Source organism: Lepidochelys olivacea, assembly GCF_965140295.1.
Source record: "Lepidochelys olivacea isolate rLepOli2 genome assembly, chromosome: 3".
Taxonomy (NCBI): domain Eukaryota; kingdom Metazoa; phylum Chordata; order Testudines; family Cheloniidae; genus Lepidochelys; species Lepidochelys olivacea.
Window position 1 is genome coordinate 15,855,345 of NC_140413.1, and position 23,825 is coordinate 15,879,169.

The window sequence follows — 23,825 nt, forward strand, 5'->3', positions numbered from 1 at the left end:
TAGTGGGAAAGGTGTGCCGGCACGAGTCTGCGGCGCGCCCCTTGGGCCGGGGAGCGCCGGCACGAGTCTGCGGCGCGCCCCTTGGGCCGGGGAGCGCCGGCACGGGTTGGTAGCGCACAGTTTTGCTACCCAAGGCAGGTTGGCCAGGGTAGGGGAACGCAGGCCCACCCAACTGCACTGCGTTCCAGCCCAGGACCCTGACAGTGGCGGGAGGTGAAGGTCCTGCTGCTGGGTCAGCGGGGGGCCATCCGCGCACGCTGACCAAACACACCCACCCCACAGAGCAGTTCTGCCCCTGGGCTACTTCCTACCCGGTTTCTCAAGTGGGTCTCTCCAGTCCCTCCAGCTCGTCCAGGTATTCCGCTGTTGGCAGCTCCAGCTCCCTCTCTGTGTCGGGCTCATGCTGGCGTGGGTTACCGCCTGGCCCCTCCAGGTCCTCCGGGTACTCAGCGGCTGGCAGTCCTGGTCGCCACAGGCCTTCCTCCCGGTCAGGTTCCTCCTGGGCCCGGGCCTCCCCTGGGTCGGCAGCAGGATCGCGAGGGAGCAGCCTGTGTCTGTCTCCCTCCCTGGTGCTCTCCTCACTGGGCAAAGGGTCCTGCCCTTTGTACTTCCTGTCCCACCCCTCCCTTCCGGGGATTGGCGTAAGCTTGGTCTGGCACCGCCCACTCAGGCTGAGAGGGTGGCTCTTTACCCTCTGGTTCGGAGGGAAGCCACCCTGGCTCCCTACAGTTTCATATGGCTGAGGTCAGGTGTGCAGTCCAGAATAATAGAGTACTATCTTGCTGACTTCAGATCTGCCACAATCTTCTGTTTGACTTTTGTTGCCAGTAACTGTATGATCCCATTTTGAATTGTTTTTCCAAGGTAGTGGTGTGTGTACATTTCTTGGGTGGTGACTCTGCTTAGATGCTCCTGGAGTACAACATCAAACTCAGCAATCAGCTCCACAACTTTAAGGAAGTTTCCATTGTTTGGCACATACAGCTGATCTGAAGTGCCACGCGGTGCTAGGTTTTGGGTAGCAAGCATTCTCACAATGGCAATGAGCCTTTTCAGAACATTTTGCCAGTAAAGAGACTCTGATGCAATCTTCTCTTGATGCAGATCATCTATGCTGGCCCTTAACCTTAGTCTCATCTCAAGCTCTTTCCACCTATGGAATGCTCTCTGGTGATTTCCTGCCTTCTCATGGCATGCCAGATTTCTAGACAGATTTTTCCAGTCCTTTGTTCCTCTAGAACCCAATGTGGCTGGAACATTAGACTGGAAGAGTTTGCAACAAAAACAGTATGCAGCATTCTGGGTTTTTGAGTACATAAGCCATGGCCTCTCCACTTTGTCACCATTGGGGATTTCACGCCAGTAATGTGTTGAATGAAAACTTCTATTTTCATTGTCTGTGGGGAACATGACATTTTTCACTTGCTGTGGTCCATGCAGTACAGGGAAGTCCCTCAGGCTACTGCTCAACTGGGTCCACAGTCCTGGATCATCTAAACTTAAGGAACTAAACTCAGCAGCACCTGTTTCTTGCGCCTCCACCACACTCTTCTCTAATCTACACTTTTCTTCAGAAATGTGCATGGTTACATCCATTTGAGATGGAGATATGGATGCTGCAGTAGCTGCCAGGTCACCTGCACTCTGACTAACTGGACGATCAGGCATCTCCTCACCACTCACATCCTCACTGGGGCCGGAAGGCTCACTGTGAACATTTGTGTCTATGTATCTCAGGAGAACTGCTTCCTGCTTAGCTAGAAAAGCTTCCTTTGCTTTCTTTTTCTGAATGCTGCCCCAGAGGGGTGTTTTCTTTTTTCACTCATGACTGCTGTTCTGTGCCAGCGATAGTGGCTCTCAACACTCAGTTGAAGGGGACAAATAAGCAGGCTGGTAGCAGGGCCTAACTGGCTCCTACTACTTCAGTTGACTGCCTGTTCTCCTCAAGAGGGTTCAGGGAAGCAGCAGGAAACAGGAAGCTCCCTGAGAAGCTGGTGTCAACCAGTCCAGGCTCCTGGGGTGCTACAGAGGTACATAAGAGGCTCCTCCTCCTCTCTCTCCCTGCAGATCCTGCTGCTTTCTGTTGTTCCCTCTCACCTTTTCTCCTGCCTGCCTGTTAAGTCTCTTGTACCCTCCTTCCTCCAGCACAGCACTCCACCATCCCTGTGCATCTAGAGCAGAAATAATACATATGCACTAGCAGCAGACACAATTTTCTACACTCTGGGTCCTATTGGTGCCCCCCCCCCCCCAGTCTGGCACCAGAGGTGGCCGCCTCAGTTTGCCTCATGGTAAGGCCAGCCTGAGTGTGCTGACACAATCATTCAGCACACACAATCTCATACACACACACCTTCAGTCTCCCACACACTCTCCCCAACACACACACCATCAAATAATAGTATCCTTCTAGAATTTAAATTTAGCTTGTACTCACCTTAGCAGTGCCAGTTTTTTTTAAAAAAAGCTAAACACAAAACTTTAGGCACTGTGCAGATGAAGGTTGCTTATTTTCAAATTATATTTTTTATTATATCTGTAAAATAACTTAAAATTTACATGAAAATAAATGCAGTTCCAAGTCCGATACTAATAGTAATGATGGATTCAAATATTAATGAGTAACATATATGATTGTGATCAGTAAACAGAAATGCCAAAATAATTAAACAAATTCCTATTCTTAATTAAAGAGGGGGAAAAAACTTAACTGTGCATGTTAAAATTAAGTAAATATCTTTTTAGTGGAGTGAAAAAACAATTGACTAAAATAGAGTGGATAATTGTGGTAACACAGTGTGTGTCAGAGAAAGTAAGCAGATATTAGGCAAATTTTATTTATTTTTATTTATCTCTACTAAAGGTAGTGTATAAAGTATCAAACTTGTGTTTCTGATATCTGTGCTAAGGCTCCAAAACTGATACAAGATATTTCCAAACCCAAGCATTGAGGTATTCTCTCCAGATTGTTCTAAATTTACATATAAACTTAAAATATGGCTTTAATTGGTGTTTTTCTTTCTTTATATAGGAATTAGATACAGTGTTCCAAGCAGTTAATTTCTAACTTATCTGCAACACAAAACAAAAAACAAAACAAAACATCACACCTAGAGTTTTCAGGTGCCTAAGTAGCCTCTGAAATCACGGTTAAAATCTGAAATAGCACCCCTGTGCTGGAGTCCTGACTATGTGAGAATCTCAGCTTTCATCTCGGAAAAAAAAGTTTCTAGCCCTCATGATTCCAGAGCAGAGTTTGAAAACGTGAACTCTAACCACTCAAATAACTGAAGGCAAATATATATACATATATAGTCTAATTATATATATAGTCCGGCAACTCACGGAAGTTACTAGATCGCAGGCCCTGGTTCTCATGGGAGACTTCAATCACCCTGATATCTGCTGGGAGAGCAATATAGCGGTGCACAGATTATCCAGGAAGTTTTTGGAAAGGGTAAGGGACAATTTCCTGGTGCAAGTGCTGGAGGAACCAACTAGGGGCAGAGCTCTTCTTGACCTGCTGCTCACAAACCGGGAAGAATTAGTAAAGTGGATGGGAACCTGGGAGGCAGTGACCATGAGATGGTCGAGTTCAAGATCCTGACACAGGGAAGAAAGGAGAGCAGCAGAATACGGACCCCGGACTTCAGAAAAGCAGACTTTGACTCCCTCAGGGAACTGATGGGCAGGATCCTCTGGGAGAACAACATGAGGGGGAAAGGAGTCCAGGAGAGCTGGCTTTATTTTAAAGAATCCTTATTGAGGTTACAGGGACAAACCATCCCGATGTGTAGAAAGAATAGTAAATATGGCAGGCGACCAGCTTGGCTTAACAGTGAAATCCTTGCTGATCTTGAACACAAAAAAGAAGCTTCCAAGAAGTGGAAGATTGGACAAATGACCAGGGAAGAGTATAAAAATATTGCTCGGGGATGCAGGAGTGAAATCAGGAAGGCCAAATCACACTTGGAGTTGCAGCTAGGAAGAGATGTTAAAAGTAACAAGAAGGGTTTCTTCAGGTATGTTAGCAACAAGAAGAAAGTCAAGGAAAGTGTGGGCCCCTTACTGAATGAGGGAGGCAACCTAGTGACAGAGGATGTGGAAAAAGCTAATGTACTCAATGCTTTTTTGCCTCCGTCTTCACGAACAAGGTCAGCTCCCAGACTACTGCATTGGGCAGCACAGCATGGGGAGGAGGTGACCAGCCCTCTGTGGAGAAAGAAGTGGTTCGGGACTATTTAGAAAAGCTGGACGTGCACAAGTCCATGGGGCTGGATGCGCTGCATCTGAGAGTGCTAAAGGAGTTGGCGGATGTGATTGCAGAGCCATTGGCCATTATCTCTGAAAACTCATGGCGATCCGGGGAAGTCCCGGACGTCTGGAAAAAGGCTAATGTAGTGCCCATCTTTAAAAAAGGGAAGAAGGAGGATCCTGGGAACTACAGGCCAGTCAGCCTCATCTCAGTCCCTGGAAAAATCATGGAGCAGGTCCTCAAGGAATCAATTCTGAAGCACTTAGAGGAGAGGAAAGTGATCAGGAACAGTCAGCATGGATTCACCAAGGGCAAGTCATGCCTGACTAATCTAATTGCCTTCTATGATGAGATAGCTGGCTCTGTGGATGAGGGGAGAGTGGTGTATGTGTTGTTCCTTGACTTTAGCAAAGCTTTTGACACGGTCTCCTACAGTATTCTTGCCAGCAAGTTAAAGAAGTATGGGCTGGATGAATGCACTATAAGGTGGATAGAAAGTTGGCTAGATTGTTGGACTCAATGGGTAGTGATCAATGGCTTCATGTCTAGTTGGCAGCCGGTATCAAGTGGAGTGCCCCAAGAGTTGGTCCTGAGGCCGGTTTTGTTCAATATCTTCATAAATGATCTGGAGGATGGTGTGGATTGCACCCTCAGCAAGTTTGCAGATGACACTAAATTGGGAGGAGAGGTAGATACACTGGAGGGTAGGGATAGGATACAGAGGGACCTAGACAAATTAGAGGATTGGGCCAAAAGAAATCTGATGAGGTTCAACAAGGACAAGTGCAGGGTCCTGCACTTAGGACGGAAGAATCCCATGCACCACTACAGATTAGGGACCGAATGGCTTGGCAGCAGTTCTGCAGAAAAGGACTTAGGGGTTACAGTGGACGAGAAGCTGGATATGAGTCAACAGTGTGCCCTTGTTGCCAAGAAGGCCAATGGCATTTGGGATGTATACGTAGGGGCATTGCCAAACAGATCAGGAGACGTGATCATTCCCCTCTATTCGACATTGATGAGGCCTCATCTGGAGTACTGTGTCCAGTTTTGGTCCCCACACTACAAGAAGAATGTGGAACAATTGGAAAAAGTCCAGCGGAGGGCAACAAAAATGATTAGGGGACTAGAACACATGACTTATGAAGAGAGGCTGAGGGAACTGGGATTGTTTAGTCTGCGGAAGAGAAGAATGAGGGGGGATTTGATAGCTGCTTTCAACTACCTGAAAGGGGGTTCCAAAGAGGTTGGATCTAGACTGTTCTCAGTGGTAGCAGATGACAGAACAAGGAGTAATGGTCTCAAGTTGCAGTGTGGGAGGTTTAGGTTGGATATTAGGAAAAACTTTTTCACTAGGAGGGTGGTGAAACACTGGAATGCATTACCTAGGGAGGTGGTGGAATCTCCTTCCTTAGATGTTTTTAAGGTCAGGCTTGAGAAAGCCCTGGCTGGGATGATTTAATTGGGGATTGGTCCTGCTTTGAGCAGGGGGTTGGACTAGATGACCTCCTGAGGTCCCTTCCAACCCTGATATTCTGTGATTCTATTCTATGATTATGTTTAAGTCAATCTCATGATTTTGCGGACCTGACTCATGATTTTTGAATATCAGCAACTGGCAATAAATAACTGTGTTTAAAAACCAACTTTCACTACTGCACGTGAAAACGAGATAAGATGAAAGACTACATTTCCCAGAAGCCTCTCTGTAGGACTTAATTATGTCACTGAGCAGAGACTTTAGAGTCTGTTTATCAGGAGACGGTGTGGGGTGAGTGCTCCTTGGTGCGGCTGGAACTTTAGGAAAATGACCTCAGGAGAGTGACTCACTCACTGACTTTTAATTATTTCGGGTGGGTAGGTGAGTGAGCCTGTTATGTTACATGCTCAATGCTACCCCAGGAGGAGAGGAGTTTGCCTTTCCCAGAGAGATGGCCCCGAGCCAGTAAGTTCACCCTGTCAGCCTGTGCAGCGGTGGTTGCAGAACTAGGTACTAGCCACTATGATTTTATTAGAGGGAAGGGAGTCGTGATTGACTGGGGTGGGAGGCAGGGAAAATACTCAGCCCCATTCCCCCAGCTCTCTGTTCACTGCTGCCTCAACGTTCAACAACTTCCCAGCGCAGGGAACTTGTTACACCGGCCTCTGCTCTTTATACTTGTCTGTGTATTGCAGGTTGCAAAATATATTACATCACATGGTTTCTCCGGGTCTGCAGCTTTGCAAACTTGGTGTTGCTCCGCAGTAGGTATTTCAGTTCTGGGGGCTTGTTTACACTGGCAATTTACAGCACTGCAACTTTCTCGCTCAAGGGTGTGAAAAAGCACGCCCCTGAGTGAAGCAAGTTTCAGCACTGTAAAGTGCTTGTGTAAACAGTACCCCAGCACTGGGAGCCGCGCTTCTCATGGAGGTGGGTTTTTTTTAGAGCGCTGGGAGAGCTGTGCCATGACCACACAAGCCATGTTAAAGCACTGCCAGTGTAGACTAGCCCTAAATCTCTGCTGTTGAGAACAGTGGGATGCAATAGCAAACCAAGACAAGTTGTGAGTGATTTAAATGTGCAATGTACTCTTATTTCTGATAGAACACCAAAAACGAAGAACAATCCGTTGAACTTGACTGTGAGTAATTTGCCTAGAGTAGCACTCCTCCTTCACCCCAAAAAGAGATCTAATCTAGTTTCCAATTACAGCAGAACTGTCTTTAGAGACAGGTGTCAGTGCAATAAAATGATAGCAGATATTTACGGGAGAGGAAACGCCTATACAATGCTGCATTGTGATAAATAATTTGATATTTTGTAATATCTATGTAGTGTAAACTATTAATTTGTACATGCAAACTTGGTGCAATGTCCTAGTGATTTAAGGGTTCTCTTTTGTTTAAAGATACCCAGTACAAGAAATAATAACTTATAATATGGGACTATACTGTGACTTTACTGGCATCCCTAAGTATTATTATTAGTGTTGTTTATTATTTATATTACTGTAGTGCCTAGGAGCCCTAGTCATGGACCTGAACCCCATTGTGCTAGGCTCTGTACAAACATAGAACCAAGAGATAGTCTGTACTACACAGAGATTACAATCTAAGTATAAAACAAGTGACAACCGATGGATACAGACAGCCTGGGAAATACAAGGCAATGTTGGTTAGCAGAGGAAGCGGTGGTCTCAGCACACCAGCAGCCTAGCTGTTCTCAAGTTTTTTTTTTAATGTAAGGGCAGCGTGTAACTGCACTGCCCCAGAAGCAGCATAGGGAAGGGATTGCGGGACACTTTCTTCCCTGGTTCTGCTTTGTTCCAATGGGGAAAAGTAATCTTCTATTAATCCACGCCAATAGAAGATTGCTTCCCCCTCTGCTCAAAGCACCTTCCCCACATCGTGGGATGGAGCCAGTCAAACATCTTCCCATTTCATGCTCCCCTGCATGGGGATGGGGAGATTACTGGCTCTGCAGAGTGTGTTTTCCCTCTGGGCACAGACTGGAAATGCAGAGTGGCCACTTGAGAATAAGGGGGTGCCTGACCTGCCCAACTGCATTGTGTACACCAAAGTCTTGGTCACAGAGTATGTAAAAGGGTGGGAGTAACTGACAAGGATTTGACGTGCTCCAGCATCTTCCAGAAACTCCAAATGCTTCTCCAAAGAAACTTCAAAAGTGGGGCAGGTGGTAAGCATTGGATTTGGAAGGGGAAGAACTTGGGATAGAATGAAAGGCGATTGATGTATTTTTTTGCTATCTTGTCAAAAGGCACCATGAATAATGAGCCTCCTGTCTCAGTCAGGATGAGCACTTGCTAACAGTGCCTGCGGCAAACCAAATGCTGCCAGCCTGTGTTTCGCAACAATCTGTTCTGCAGGATGTGCCCTTGTTCAGCTGTGTTCCCTGATATTTTTTGCTAGCAACCTTTCCCCTGGATCTCACGAAAACACGGCTGCAGATCCAAGGTGAAGCTGCTGTTTGTCGATATGGAGCTGCTGCCAGAAGAGCTGTACCCTACCGTGGCATGCTACGTACTGCAGCAGGGATTGTTCAAGAGGAAGGCTTACTAAAACTCTGGCAAGGAGCAACACCTGCCGTCTACAGACACATAGGTGATTATCTTCTCCCATAGCAATGAGTCAGAATGTTGCATGCCAGTGGTTTTCAAACTTTTTTCCCGATGACCCCGTTGAAGAAAATTGTTGATGCCCACGACCCAGCGGAGCTGGGGATTAGGGGGTTGGGGAGTGGGAGGGGCTCAGAGCTGGGGCAGAGGGTTGGAGTGCAGGGGTGAGTGCTGTGGGGTGGGGCTGGGAATGAGGGCTTCAGGGTATGGGAGGGGCCTCTGGGCTGCGGTAGGGGATTGGAGTGTGGGAGGGAGTCATGGCTCTGGGCTGGGGGTGCAGGCTCTGGGGTGGGGCTGAGGTTTTGGGGTGCAGGAGGTGGCTCCGGGTCTGGGGAGGGGACTCAGGGCTGAGGCAGGGGATTGGGGTGCAGGGTTAGGGCGTAGGCTTACCTTGGGCGGCTTCCGGTCAGTGGCACATCAGGGGTGGTAAGGCAGGCTTCCTGCCTGTCCTGGCACTGTGGACTGCACTGCGCCCTGGAAGCGGCCAGCAGCAGGTGCAGTTTCTAGGCGGAGGTGCGGAAGCGGCTCCACGCAGCGCTCACCCGCAGGCACCGTTCCCCCCACCCTGCTCCCATTGGCCAGTTCACGCCCAATGGGAGTGCGGAGCTGATGCTCAGGGCAGGGGCAGCATGTGGAGCCCCATGGCCCTGCCGCCTAGGAGCCGGACCTGCTGCTGGTTGCTTACAGGGCACAGTGCGGTGTTGGAACAGGGAGGAACTAGCCTCCCTAGCCGGTCAGCACCGCCAACAGGACTTTTAGTGGCCCAGTCAGCAGTGCTGATCAGAGCTGCTGCGACCCAGTGCCTTCCATTCCGCAACCCAGTACTGGGTCGCGATCCGTAGTTTGAAAACCACTGCTGTGTGCTATGTCATAGAATCATAGAATATCAGGGTTGGAAGGGACCTCAGGAGGTCATCTAGTCCAACCCCCTGCTCAAAGCAGGACCGATCCCCAATTAAATCATCCCAGCCAGGGCTTTGTCAAGCCTGACCTTAAAAACTTCTAAGGAAGGAGATTCCACCACCTAGTTGAAAGCAGCTATCAAATCCCCCCTCATTCTTCTCTTCTGCAGACTAAACAATCCCAGTTCTCCTCATAAGTCATAGAGTCATAGAATATCAGGGTTGGAAGGGACCTCAGGAGGTCATCTAGTCCAACCCCCTGCTCAAAGCAGGACCAATCCCCAATTTTTGCCCCAAATGGCCCCCTCAAGGATTGAACTCAGAACCCTGGGTTTAGCAGGCCAATGCTCAAACCACTGAGTGTTCCAGACCCCTAATCATTTTTGTTGACCTTCGCTGGACTCTCTCCAATTTATCCACATCCTTCTTGTAGTGTGGGGCCCAAAACTGGACACAGTACTCCAGATGAGGCCTCACCAATGTAGAATAGAGGGGGACGATCATGTCCCTTGATCTGCTCGCTATGCCCCTACTTATACATCCCAAAATGCCATTGGCCTTCTTGGCAACAAGGGCACACTGTGACTCATATCCAGCTTCTCGTCCACTGTCACCCCTAGGTCCTTTTCTGCAGAACTGCTGCCTAGCCATTCGGTCCCTAGTCTGTAGCTGTGCATTGGGTTCTTCCGTCCTAAGTGCAGGACCCTGCACTTATCCTTATTGAACCTCATCAGATTTCTTTTGGCCCAATCCTCCAATTTGTCTAGGTCCCTCTGTATCCTATCCCTGCCCTCCAGCGTATCTACCACTCCTCCTAGTATCATCCGCAAATTTGCTGAGAGTGCAATCCACACCATCCTCCAGATCATTTATGAAGATATTAAACAAAACCGGCCCCAGGACCGACCCCTGGAGCACTCCACTTGACACCAGCTGCCAACTAGACATGGAGCCATTGATCACTACCCATTGAGCCCGACAATCTAGCCAACTTTCTACCCACCTTATAGTGCATTCATCCAGCCCATACTTCTTTAACTTGCTGACAAGAATACTGTGGGAGACAGTGTCAAAAGCTTTGCTAAAGTCAAGAAACAATACATCCACTGCTTTCCCTTCATCCACAGAACCAGTAATCTCATCATAGAAGGCGATTAGATTAGTCAGGCATGACCTTCCCTTGGTGAATCCATGCTGACTGTTCCTGATCACTTTCCTCTCATGTAAGTGCTTCAGGATTGATTCCTTGAGGACCTGTTCCATGATTTTTCCAGGGACTGAGGTGAGGCTGACTGGCCTGTAGTTCCCAGGATCCTCCTTCTTCCCTTTTTTAAAGATTGGCACTACATTAGCCTTTTTCCAGTCATCTGGGACTTCCCCCGTTCACCACGAGTTTTCAAAGATAATGGCCAAGATAATGTCCCACAGCTATACTGTCTTGTGTCATAATCCTGCCATGTCAATTTGTAACCCTTCTGGCTAGTGCCAATGGCAGCATAAGGGCTCATTCAATGTGCCTAGAGGTCCTCTTAAACTATGGCTTGAGCCCTCAACCAGAGCCGTATTCTGACTCTGAGAAGTTAAAGTAAAACCTCCCCACTTACCTTTGCAGGTCGTTTTTCCCCACTCACAGGCACTCAGCATCCTTGGGATGGCAGCACTCAGCACCACTGGTTCCTTTTATTTGGGGGGAAAAGAAAAAAAATCCCAAAGCATGATCACTGCACGTATATTTACATGCAACACAACAACCCAAACCCAATCAGTGTTCAGTCAGCCCTCCAGACCCAAACAGTAAGTGACCAGCTTACTGCGGACCCTTAATCACACAACAGTTCCCACCCACCTGAAACCTCATTCCCAGCTCTACTTAGGGCTTGTCCGAAGGCTTGTCTACACTGGTACTTTACAGCACTGCAACTTTCTTGCTCAGGGGTGTGAAAAAACACACTCCTGAGTGCTGCAAGTCTCAGTGCTGTAAAGTGCCAGTGTAGACAGTGCACCAGCGCTGGGAGCCAAGCTTCCAGTGTTGGTAGCTGTGACGAAGTGGGACTGTTCTTAATGTTTCCTCTGAATAGTGTGATGGTGCCTCAGTTTCCCCTGTGCAGTTCTTGAGTGTCTGGGTGGAGGGGTATGTGATCGTTGCGGAGCCCTAGAGGGCAGGGGTCTGGACACAGAGAATGGCCAACACCCTGTTTCCTGGCAACTTATGGCCTGGGCCCTTCCCCCTCTGCAAGGTGAGAGCTGAAGGGTTGGAGAACAGGGGAATCAGGTGGCCTCCTGGCCCAGGAAGGGAACAAGGCCCAGAGGAGAAGGGGCTGGAGGGAGTTTCAGTTTGGGGCTGGCTGGAGGCATTGAGTGAAGGGCAGACGTGGTTGTCTGGCTCACTGCCCCCCAAAATGGACCCAGCTGAGGGTCCGGTTCTCTGCACCTACAAGCTCTGTTTTAGACCATGTTCCTGTCGTCTAATAAACCTCTGTTTTACTGGCTGGCTGAGAGTCACGTCTGACTGCGAAGTTGGGGTGCAGGACCCTCTGGCTTCCCCAGGAGGCCCGCCTGAGCGGACTCGCTGTGGGAAGCGCACGGAGGGGCAGAGGATGCTGAATGCTCCGAGGTCAGACCCAGGAAGGTGGAAGCTGTGTGAGCTTTGTGTCCAGAAGGCAGGCTGCTCACAGAAAGGAGATTGCCCCAGAGTCCTGACTGGCTTCATGGGGAGCAGTTCCAGACCATCGCCCAGGGACTCCGTGACAGTAGCTATTCCCCTCATGGAGGTGGGTTTTTTATAGTGCTGGGAGAGCTCTCTCCCAGCACTCTGTTGCGACTACACAAGCCGTTGCTAATGAAGACGTGCCCTGAATGAGGACACTCAGGAAATTTAATCCAAGCGGATTTAAAGTAGATTAGTTAAACACTTGAGTGAATGCTCTTATTCAGAATTAAAGTGGTCTCGATTTGATTTAGCTTAATTCACTTTAGAAGTGGTCTCAGACTCAGTTGCTGTCAGGGGGTGGCTCTCCTCCATCTGTCTGCTCCGATCCAGAGAAGTCCTGCTCCATTGTGAGGCTACCTAGTTCAGCTGCAAGAAATCAGCTTTTCTGCCACTGAGAACTTACTCAGTTTTGCACCCCTGCGTGGGTCACACTGAAATGTGAGCTCTGTACTTTGGCTGCCACTGGTGTGGTCAGACCTTGCCATGATGTCAGTTCTTGCACCTCCACTTGGATTGGTCCAGTTGGACCTCACAGTGTAGTCACTTCCACACCACTGCCAAAGCTGGTACAGTCGGGCCTTGCTTTGAAGTTAGTTCTTCACCACTGCCAAAGCTGGTCCGGTCAGGCCTTGCTGAGAAATCAGTTCTGCACCCCCTGTCTCAGCTAGTCTAACTGGATCTCACTGTGAAGTCAGTTCTGCATCCCTGCCATGGCTAGGGTGGTCATTCACACATCCCCAGAATACTGGCCATGGCATGGGTCTGCCCCTCACTCCCACCTGCATGACTCCATCCTCGCCAGTGTGACCTCACATTCATGGTGCGTGTGAAGTCATGCCAGCAGGGGTGGGGTGGTGTTCTCTTCAAAATGGCATTTCCCATCCATGATATTAGTCGAAACCATATCCAGTGTTGTCTCAGTACCAGACAGGGGACACACCATTTAAAAACAGGGCTATCGGGCTTAAAACTGGATGAATGACTGGCCTAACATGGGTTTACTATTAAGTCAGTTCCGCATCCCTGCCCCAGCTGCTCTAGTTGGATCTCCTGTGAAGTCAGTTCACCCTTCCTGCCAAGAATGCTGTTTACACAACCCCAGAAGATGGGACATTCCCCCGCCTGCATGTCTCCACTCTCGCCAGAATGACCTGGCCTGCATGGTGCATGGTAGGTCATGCAGGCATGGGTGTGGGAGTGTGATCTTCAAAATGGCATCCCCTAGCCATGATACCAGACAAAACCACATCCTGTGTTGTCTCAGTACACGGTAGGAGACAAACAATTTAAAAACAGGGCTGTCTGACCTAAAGTTGGATGAATGGCCTGCCTAACATGGCTGCTCTGGTTGGGTCTTGCCATGAAGTCAGTTCTGCATCCTCATCGCAGCTTGTCCAGTGGGCCTCACTGTGAAGTCAGTTCTGCAGACCTGTCACAGCTGGTCTGGTCACGTGTTGCTGTAAAGTCAGTTCTGGCACCCCTGCCACAGCTGGACTAGTCGGGCCTTACAGTGTGGCTTCATTGCCGTTGCCACTGCCATCAGTTCAGTCCTACAGAATCACTCTGCGCAGGGTTTGGAATCTCCAGGTAGGGAATGGAGGAACACTAGACCCTGAGACAGAATCGTGCGTGCTGGCATAAAGCTCCTGGTCTTTAGAGTGGAGTTCTCCCAACTCTACCTTGCTGAACTTGAACTGCATTCCCTAACCAGATTGTACTGCTTGTAATGTCTTACAATCTGTTATCATTCATGCAATCAAAATATAAACTAGTTCCAATACAGTCGGTCGAACTATGAGTAAACAACATTATAATTAAAGCTAAGGTTTAGTCCTGGGTATTTTTAGTAAGAGTCAGAGACAGACCATGGGCAATAAACAAAAATTCACGGCCGTGACCTGCCCATGACTTGTACTATAAATACCACTGACTAAATCTTAGGTGCTCTGGGGTGCACCTGCGGTGCCACTGCTGCTCAGGGGTGGGGAGGGTTCTGGGGCACCACTGCTGCTCAGGGGTGCCGATGTTGCTCTGGAAGGGAGGCCGCCCAGGGCTCTGCTGTTGCTCTGGGGGTTGGGCAGCCCAGTGAGGCGGGGTGCTGCCCCGGTGCTTCGGGACATCACCTGGGACTGCTGCTCCTTTGGTGGCCCCAGAGGCCAGCTGCCTGGAGCCACCTGAACAGCAGCCAGTGCAGTAGCAGCAGCTGCTTGGGTGGCCCTGGGGTCAGCCGTACCGGCTGCTGCAGGAGTCATGGAATTTCCGGACAGTCATGGAATCCAGGATCTCTGGGACAGACTTACAGCCTTAATTATAGCCTCTAGAGGGAGCCAAGTGCTCCATCTCCAAGCCTTTTCGCTGTTACTTACATTCTTGCCTGAGTTGGAATGTGCAGTCAAATCATCCAATCAAACATTTTCAATTAACCCCCCTATTTTTCCATTGAGGTCCAGGACTCAAAGGGCTTGTCTACATGGGGACAGCCAAGAAAAGTAATCCAAATTAACTAAAGGTTGGCATTTTGAAGTGGATAGTTATACAGCACTTTTCATCAGTAGGTGTCAAAATGCTTTACAAAGGAGGTCAGTATCATTATCCTCAATTTACAGAAGGGAAGTGACTTTTCCCAGGTCACCCAGCAGGTCCATGGCAGAGCCAGGACTTGAAACCATGAAATCTGAAATGCAGTCTAGTGCCCCATCCATTATATCACATTCCCTTCTCGTTAGCAGGAAGAGGTTCTCAGAGATAGCTGGTTTGTATTTTTTTTAATTGGAAATACAATGACAGCAGCAAATCTTAAAGGGATTGCGCCTGTGGGAGGGAACACACATAGAGGATTCTTTAATGGCTAGTTTGCTGGAAATGAAAGAAATCTCACAGATTGGTGGTGAGATGTCCGGTGAAGTAAAGTGTCTTAAAGTGCTGAGACATCTCATATCTTTGACAAGAAATACCACTTAGCAAAAGAGATTCCCTTACACTAACAAGTTCATGGCTGGGGCAGATATTCCATTCAGCCTCTTTTTCCTCCCCTTTTGGATTATTTGTTATTACAGTAGCAACCAAATGCCTCAGTCAGAACCAAGGGTCCCATTGTGGTAGATGTTTTACAATTAATCTCTTGGCTTTCTATTCTAGTACAAACAGAGAGAGGGCTGCCCTAAAAATTCTCTTGTGGTTTTGTTTTCTGTAGTATACTCCGGAGTGCGGATGGTTACATATGAGCACCTTCGTGACTCTGTGCTTGGTGGAGCTGAAGATGAGAGCTTTCCTCTTTGGTAAATGTGCTACTGCCTACTGTTGGGGTTGTTGTCATTGCAGCAGTTCTATAGGCCCTGGAAAATTGTCTCTCACAGCTTGTCTACACAAGAAAGCTGCACCGGTTTAACTAAGGTGTGAATTTAAATTGATTTAATTAATCCAGTGCAAACATCTGTGAGGAACTCTTTATTTCAGTTGAAGAGCAGCTTCCCTTGGTTTAAGTCGACTGGGAACAGGTTTGAGCAAAACTGAAATAGGAGTGTCCACACAGGGGTTCCACTGGTTTGACCAAATTAGTTTAAAAACCTGTGCAACTTTCCTGTGTAAACAAGGGCCTGGAGTGAAATTAATTCATATGCAGTTGGCCAACACAAGGCTTATGCAACATGTAGGTTACTATTTGATCTCTACTTTGAAGATTTAAGTGGTGCATAGTCTTTGCATTGGTTGTTTGCACAGAGTGAATTTCATCCTAAATCACTAACTTGCAAGTCAGTAATTTGCAATGAATCTCCCTATTATTAAAGAGAGTTGGCAGTTTTTCAAAGAAATATTACTGAGGGCACAAGAGCAAACTATCCTACTGCACAGGAAAGATAGGAAGTATGGCAGGAGACAGCCCTGGCTTAACCAGGAGATCTTCAAGGATCTGAAACTCAGAAAAGAGTCCCACAAAAAGTGGAAACTAGGTTAAATTACAGAGGATGAATAGAAACAAACAACACAAGCATGTAGAGACAAAATAAGAAAGGCCAAGGCACAAAATGAGATTAAACTAGCTAGAGACATAAAGAATAACAACATTCTACACATACATTATAAGGAAGAGGAAGACCAAGGACAGGGTAGGCCTGTTACTCAATGGTGGGGAGTGAGGGGGAACAATAACAGAAAATGTGGAAATGGCAGAAGTGCTAAATGATCACCAGATCCTCTTCTTCAGTACTAGTTGTGGTTTTTGATTTTTTCCTTCCTAAGTGAAGTACTTTGCACTTGTCTTTATTGAATTTCATCTGGTTTAATTCAGACTAATTCTCCTATTTGTCAAGGTCATTTTCAATTTTAAACCTGTCCAACAAAGTGCTTGAAATCCTTCCCACCTTGGTGTCATCGGCAAATTTTATAAGCATACTCTCTATTCGATTATCCAAGTCATTAACGAAAATATTGAATAGTACCAGACTCAGGATAGACCCTGTATTTAACTCACTTGGTATGTCCTCCCAAGTTGACAGCAAACCACTAATAACTGGTTTTAACTAATAACTACTCTTCAAGTATTTTCTTCCGAACAGTTGTGCACCTACCTAATAGTAATTTCATCTAGACCACATTTCCTTAGTTTGCTTATGAGAATGTCATACGGAACTGTGTCAAAAGCCTTACTAACATCAAGGTATATTACTTCTACTGCTTCCCCCCATCCACTAGGTCAGTAATCCTATCAGAGAAGGAAATTAAGTTGGTTTGGCATAATTTATTCTTGACAAATCCATACTGATTATTCCTTATAAACCTATTATGTTCCAGGTACTTAAAAATTGATTAATAATCGCTCTAATATCTTTCCAGGTATTGAAGTTAGGCTGCCTGGTCTATAATTCCCTCAGTCCTCCTTGTTCCCCTTTTTAAAGATTGGTACTGTACTATGTTTGCCCTTTTCCAGTCTTCTAGGACCTCTTGTGTCCTCCAGGAGCTCTCAAAGATAATTGCTAATGGCTCTGAGGTTGCTTCAGCTAATTCCGTAAGGATGAATTTCATCAGGCCCTGCTGACTTGAATATATCTAACTTATATAAATATTTTCAACCCATTCTTTCCCTATTTTGGCTTTCATTCCTTCCCAGGCTCAGATTTTGTCATACATATTTTTAGTAAAAGTCCCTGACAGGTCACGGGCAATAAAGAAAAATTCATGGAAGCCCATGACCTATCCGTGACTTTTATTAAAAATATGCATGACAAAATGGGGAGCTGCAGGCTCCCCACACCACTCAGGGGTGCCTGGCTTGGAGCTGCAGGGTCCCCAAATCACCAGTGGCTCCAAGCCTGCCACCTGTGATGGCTCTGTGCTCCCGGGCACCCCCACCGGCTGCAGCGGCTCCGTGCTCCTGGGCACCCCTGCTTGCTGTGGCAGCTCGTGCTCCCGGGCACCCCCGCCAGCTGCAGGGCCAGGAGCTGCAGAGCAGCTGCAGCGGCTGGGAGCTCTCAGGGGCCCCAGTGCCCGCCGCGGCCAGGATCTCGCAGAGCGGCCCCGCTGCCTGGGAGCTGCGGGGCATCCTGCCTCCTTCTGCAGCTGGGAGCTTGGGCCCCGTAGTTCCAAGCCACGGCGACCCTACAGCAGGGTGCTCAAGTCACAGAGGTTTCTGGAAGTCACAGATTCTGTGATTTCTGTGACATCTGTGACAAACTCGTAGCCCTAGTTTTTAAATCTCCTTCCCCGCTAAGTAGACGACCTACACTTTCCTTTGTCTTTCTCTTGCTCCTAGTGTGTTTAAATAAGCTCTTCCTATTGCCTTTTATGTCCCTTGCCAGGTATAACTCATTTTGTGCCTTAGCATTTTTGATTTTGTCTCTACATCCTTGTGGAGACTGAAGTGCTCTCCTACTGGTTTTTGAATGTTATAATTCTTGATGTCTGATTTGTGTCCATTTATTCTTTTGCATAGAGACTGTCCGGTTTGGCCAATGTACATGGCAGAGGGGCATTGCTGGCACATAGATTCATAGATATTAAGGTCAGAGGGGAATATTATGATCATCTAGTCTGACCTCCTGCACAATGCAGGCCACCGAATCTCACCCACCCACTCCTGAAATAAACCTCTCACCTATGTCTGAGCTATTGAAGTCCTCAAATCATGGTTTAAAGACTTCAAGGTGCAGAGAATCCTCCAGCAAGTGACCCGTGCCCCATGCTGCAGAGGAAGGCGAAAAACCCCCAGGGCATCTTCCAATCTGCCCTGGAGGAAAATTCCTTCCCAATCCCAAATATGGCGATCAGCTGAACCCTGAGCATGTGGACAAGATTCACCAGCCAGATACCCAGGAAAGAATTCTCTGCAGTAACTCAGATCCCACCCCATCTAACATTCCATCACAGGCCACTGGGTTGGAGCGATGGTTAGAAACCTTCATCTAATTTCAAGTCTAAACTTCCTGATGGCCAGTTTATATCCATTTGTTCTTGTGCCCACATTGGTACTGATCTTAAATAATTCCTCTCCCTCTCTGGTATTTATCCCTCTGATATATTTATAGAGACTAATCATATCTCCCCTCAGCCTTCTTTTGGTTAGGCTAAACAAGCCAAGCTCCTTGAGTCTCCTTTCATAAGACAGGTTTCCCATTCCTTGGATCATCCTAGTAGCCCTTCTCTGTACCTGTTCCAGTTTGAATTCATTCTTCTTAAACATGGGAGACCAGAACTGCACACAGTATTTATTCCAGATGAGATCTCACCAGTGCCTTGTATAATGGTACTAACACCTCCTTATCTCTACTGGAAATACCTCGCCTGATGCATCCCAAGACCGCATTAGCTTTTTTCACAGCCATATCACATTGGCGGCTCATAATCATCCTGTGGTCAAACAATACTCCAAGGTCCTTCTCCTCCTCCATTACTTCTAATTGATGTGTCCCCAGCTTATAACTAAAATTCTTGTTATTAATCCCTAAATGCATGACCTTACACTTCTCACTATTAAATTTCATCCTATTACTATTACTCCAGTTTACAAGGTCATCCAGATCCTCCTGTATGATATCCTGGTCCTTCTCTAAATTGGCAATACCCCCCAGCTTTTTATCATCCGCACACTTTATTAGCACACTCCCACTTTTTGTGCTGAGGTCAGTAATAAACAGATTAAATAAGATTGGTCCCAAAACCGATCCCTGATGAACTCCACTGGTAACCTCCCTCCAGGCTGACAGTTCACCTTTCAGTATGACCCGCTGTAGTCTCCCCTTTAACCAATTCCTTATCCACATTTCGATTTTCATGTTGATCCCCATCTTTTCCAATTTAACTAATAATTCCCCATGTGGCACCGTATCAAACACCTTACTGAAATCTAGGTAAATTAGATCCACTGCGTTTCCTTTGTCTAAAAAATCTGTTACTTTCTCAAAGAAGGAGATCAGGTTGATTTGGCACGATCTACCTTTTGTAAAACCATGTTGTATTTTGTCCCATTTACCATTGACCTCAATGTCCTTAACTACTTTTTCCTTCAAAATTTTTTCCAAGACCTTGCATACTACAGATGTCAAACTAACAGGCCTGTAGTAACCCGGATCAATTTTTTTCCCTTTCTTAAAAACAGGAACTATGTTAGCAATTCTCCAGTCATACGGTACAACCCTGATGGCATATATCACATTGGTAGATGTGCAGGTGAACGAGCCCTTGATGGTGTGGCTGATGTGGTTAGGTCCTATCATGTGGTTAGGTCCTGGCCATCATGTGCCAGCAATGCCCCTCTGCCATGTACATTGGCCAAACTACAAAAGAATAAATGGACAAAAATCAGACGTCAAGAATTGTAACATTCAAAAACCAGTAGGAGAGCACTTCAGTCTCCCTGGACACTCAATAACAGACTTAAAAGTGGCAATTCTTCAACAAAAAAAACTTTAATAACAGACTTCAGTGAGAAACTGCAGAACTGGAATTAATTTGCAAACTTGACACTGTCAAATTAGGCCTGAATAAAGACTGGGAGTGGCTGGGTCACTACAAAAAGTAATTTGCCATCTGATATTCACCCCTCCTTGTCAACTGTTGGGAATGGGCCACATTCACCCGGATTAAATTGGCCTTGTTAGCACTGACCCCCAACTTGGTAAGGCAACTCACAGCTTTTCATGTGCTGTATATTTGTACCTGCCTATTGTATTTTTCACTCCATGCATCTGAGGAAATGGGTTATAGCCCACAAAAGCTTATGCCCAAATAAATTTGTTAGTCTCGAAGGTGCCACAAGGACTCCTCGTGGTTTTCCCTTTGAAGTGTTAATATGTTGAATACCCCTCCATCTCACCTGGCTAGTTGCATTACTTGCCTGAGCTCAGACTTCTGGGGGCTACCTCCAAAAATCACAGAACTTGAGGAGGTGCTACAGATGGTGTAGCCATGAACGTAACAACTTGGAATGCAATGGGAATAGCAAGAGTTTCCAAGAAGACCATTCTTGAGACCCACACCCCACTGCTGTGCAAATTCACTTAAAAAAAAAACAAGCAAACCAAAAAACAGAAAAAGACTATAAGTATTTGATACCAATTTCTTCCCAAATAAAAAAGAGAAATCATAAAGGGAAAGTGCAATTAAGGGGAAGGGACTAACTTCTGGCTATTTCAATGTTTCCTGAGTGCAACCAGCATATATTGGTAATGTATATTAAATATTTTATTTCCAAGTTACCTTTAACACTGTATAAAACTGACAAGAACATTATAGACTATATTAGCCATCTGGAGTTACTACAATCATTGATTAAGCTCTGGCTGTTCACATGAGAAGTGGTTGTTTAAGATTCCATTTCACGTGGAAGATGCTACAGAGCTCATTAGGTGAGGCATTTATTTTCATTGGGGAAACAGGCATTGTGACTTCATAGTTGTTAACGTCTTGAATGTATTCTGGAGAAAAATGGGAGTTTAGGTCCCACTTTACTTTTGTACAGGAAATCTGTAGTTGGAGGGATGGCAGCTGGTGCCATTGGTCAGTTTTTTGCCAGTCCAACTGATCTGGTGAAGGTGCAGATGCAAATGGAAGGAAAGAGGAGACTAGAAGGGAAACCATTACGGTGAGTTCTCAAGTAAGCTAATTTTAATTGGCATTTTTTTGTTGTTGTCAGTGGTCATTCTGTGGATGTTGACAAGTGCCATGCAGTATGAGACAGATTTTTAGGACTTTGTATGTGCAAAAATATATGCATATTTATGCACCTAATTTATACATACCATTACTGCACAAAACCTTGTGGTTTAAGCAAGTATTTTTTTTTTTATAGAGGAGAGCTTAAGTGATTAAAATGACACACAAAGCCCAGATCCTTAGCTGGTGTACTTCAGCATAGCTCCATCGATGGAACTGTGCTTATTTATACCAGCTAAGGATCTGGCTGGAGACTGAACTCCCATCAAAATAGTTTCTTCAAGTCATGGTTGAGGCACATTGGTGGGGCAGTGTGGGGAAGCTTGGATTATCACTGCCCTTAATATAAAGGATCTCTTCTGTGGATAAACAGAGGACTTCAGTCTTCAGGGCTGTAACAGGTCAATAACCTTTACGAACATTCCTATGAATTTTTTTTTTAAAATGTGTGCTACAGAAAGCACAAGAAGTCCTCCTTGCATGTGTACAACAGAAGTTTGTCCATCACTGAATTCTCTACTCATTAGCTGTATGAATGAATGTTTGTAAAGACATATGAGATGCTAGAGAAATGTCAAATGTTATTTATTTCAGATTTCATGGAGTTCACCATGCATTTGTGAAGATCCTGTCTGAAGGGGGAATTCAGGGCCTTTGGGCAGGTTGGGTGCCAAATGTCCAAAGAGCTGCTCTGGTAAACATGGGAGGTAAACATAATAAAGTAGGCCTGAGCTCCTTAAGTGACTCTCTCTTCCTTTGTCCTTCCAGGACCATTGAGATAAGTTGGGTTGTCTTTGCCATCTTTCCTGAGGTTTTATCTGTAGGATGGTGAGGTCTTCTGGGTTCAGGGTTGTTGCCTAAGGAGTGCCCTCCATAATCATGTCCCCCAATGCTCAGTAGAAGCCTCTTTCTCTGCATCAGTTTACTTTTGACCTTCTGTCATTTTTTTGTTGGCCTGTTTAAATTTGCTTAGCAGAATGGCTGGTAATTTCTAGGCCACTTAACCCAAGGCTATTTTAAGTATTTGTTGCTGATGTATGTAAATCCCTTTTTAAGATTGATGGGCCAGGGTCAGAGGTGGCATAAGTTATACATCACTAAGGCTAGAGAAAGGATAACAAGCAGGTATAAAAGTTAAAGTATCCATTGTCACAGGTGAGTCTGGTCCTTTAAGAACATGTGGGCATTGTCCACTTGTGGCCAACTAATTACCTCTTACTAAGTTTAGAAGGGGATCATGTGATAGTTATTAGGAAGAAGGAGGCTAGCATGATACTGGAAGGACCAGCAGGATGGGCCTTGTGAGGGGCACCTAGAATCCCTGACTTGGGGAAAGGGAAGAAGCCTGCCTCTGGTGAAAGCCCTGGGAGGAACCACCTTATGAAGGGAGTCTGGATGTACCGTTATTAAGGACTGGCTTTAAGACAGTTTTAAGGAAGAAGAGCCCAGGAATGGTTGGACTGGAAGAACTCTCTGGGGAAGAAGAGCCTGTTATTGTTTCTGTACGTTGGGTGTTTGAATGTGGGGAATCCACCTGTAATTGTTGGAGTAAGAAGGTAAAATTGTGCCAATATAAAAGGCCAGGTTGGTTGTCAGAACAGCTAAAGACTGGTGGAATTCTTGTATAGAAACCCACGCCTGTGGTTAAACTGAGGAGATTTATGCCTGTGTTGCTGAGGTTGGTCACTGGAGGGTGCTTATGTCTAGGGGTTACACACACGCACACGCACACACACACTAATTTAGTCTTTCCATCCCTCAGAAGAAAAGCTATACCAATTCAGACTCTCTTACATTTAGTTGCATCTGTTTACTAACATGTAACTTCTACCACCTTATACATTTGTCCTGAAAAACACTATAAAGTAGGGTTGTCGATTAATCGCAGTTAACTCACGTGATTAGCTCAAAAAAATTAATAGCAGTTTTAATCGCACTGTTAAACAATAGAATATCAATTGAAATTTGTTAAATCTTTTGGATGTTTTTCTATATTTTCATATATATTGTATTCTGTGTTGTAACTGAAATCGGTATATATTATTTTTATTACAAATATTTGCACTGTAAAAATGAAAAATAGTATTTTTCAATTCACCTCATACAAGTACTGTAGTGCAATCTCTTTGTCGGGAAAGTGCAACTTAAAAATGTAGATTTTTTTTTTTGATTACATAACTGCACTCAAACCAAAAAAAGTAAAACTTCATAGCCCGTCCCCTGAAATGGTGGTTGAAGCATGAAGGGACATATGAATCTTTAGCGCATCTGGCACGTAAATATCTTGTGACACTGGCTACAACAGTGCCATGCTGTCATAAATATAAAGGGAAGGGTAAACCCCTTTGAAATCCTTCCTGGCCAGGGGAAAGCTCCTCTCACCTGTAAAGGGTTAAGAAGCTAAAGGTAACCTCCCTGGCACCTGACCAAAATGACCAATGAGGAGACAAGATACAGTGGGAGGAGGGAGAGAAACAAAGGGTCTGTGTCTGTCTATATGCTGGTCTTTACCGGGGATAGACCAGGAATGGAGTCTTAGAACTTTTAGTAAGTAATCTAGCTAGGTACGTGTTAGATTATGATTTCTTTAAATGGCTGAGAAAAGAACTGTGCTGAATAGAATAACTATTTCTGTCTGTGAATCTTTTTGTAACTTAAGGTTTTGCCTAGAGGGGTTCTCTATGTTTTTGAATCTA

The 23,825-nt window shown here is 46.1% G+C and overlaps 1 protein-coding gene across 7 annotated transcripts in view; it reads left to right on the forward strand.

Annotated features, from left to right (window-relative positions):
- SLC25A27 (solute carrier family 25 member 27) overlaps positions 1 to 23,825 on the forward strand; it is a 41,704-nt gene that overhangs the window by 8,801 nt on the left and 9,078 nt on the right. For 2 of the 7 annotated variants that reach the window (XM_084623632.1, XM_084623633.1), the window contains exons 2-5: positions 8,165 to 8,356; positions 15,176 to 15,260; positions 20,936 to 21,058; positions 21,724 to 21,836. In XM_084623632.1, the coding sequence (XP_084479758.1) occupies positions 8,269 to 8,356; positions 15,176 to 15,260; positions 20,936 to 21,058; positions 21,724 to 21,836 (409 nt within the window). In that variant the 5' untranslated portion in view covers positions 8,165 to 8,268. The other 5 variants (XM_084623634.1, XM_084623630.1, XM_084623631.1 and 2 more) reach the window with 5 other exon arrangements.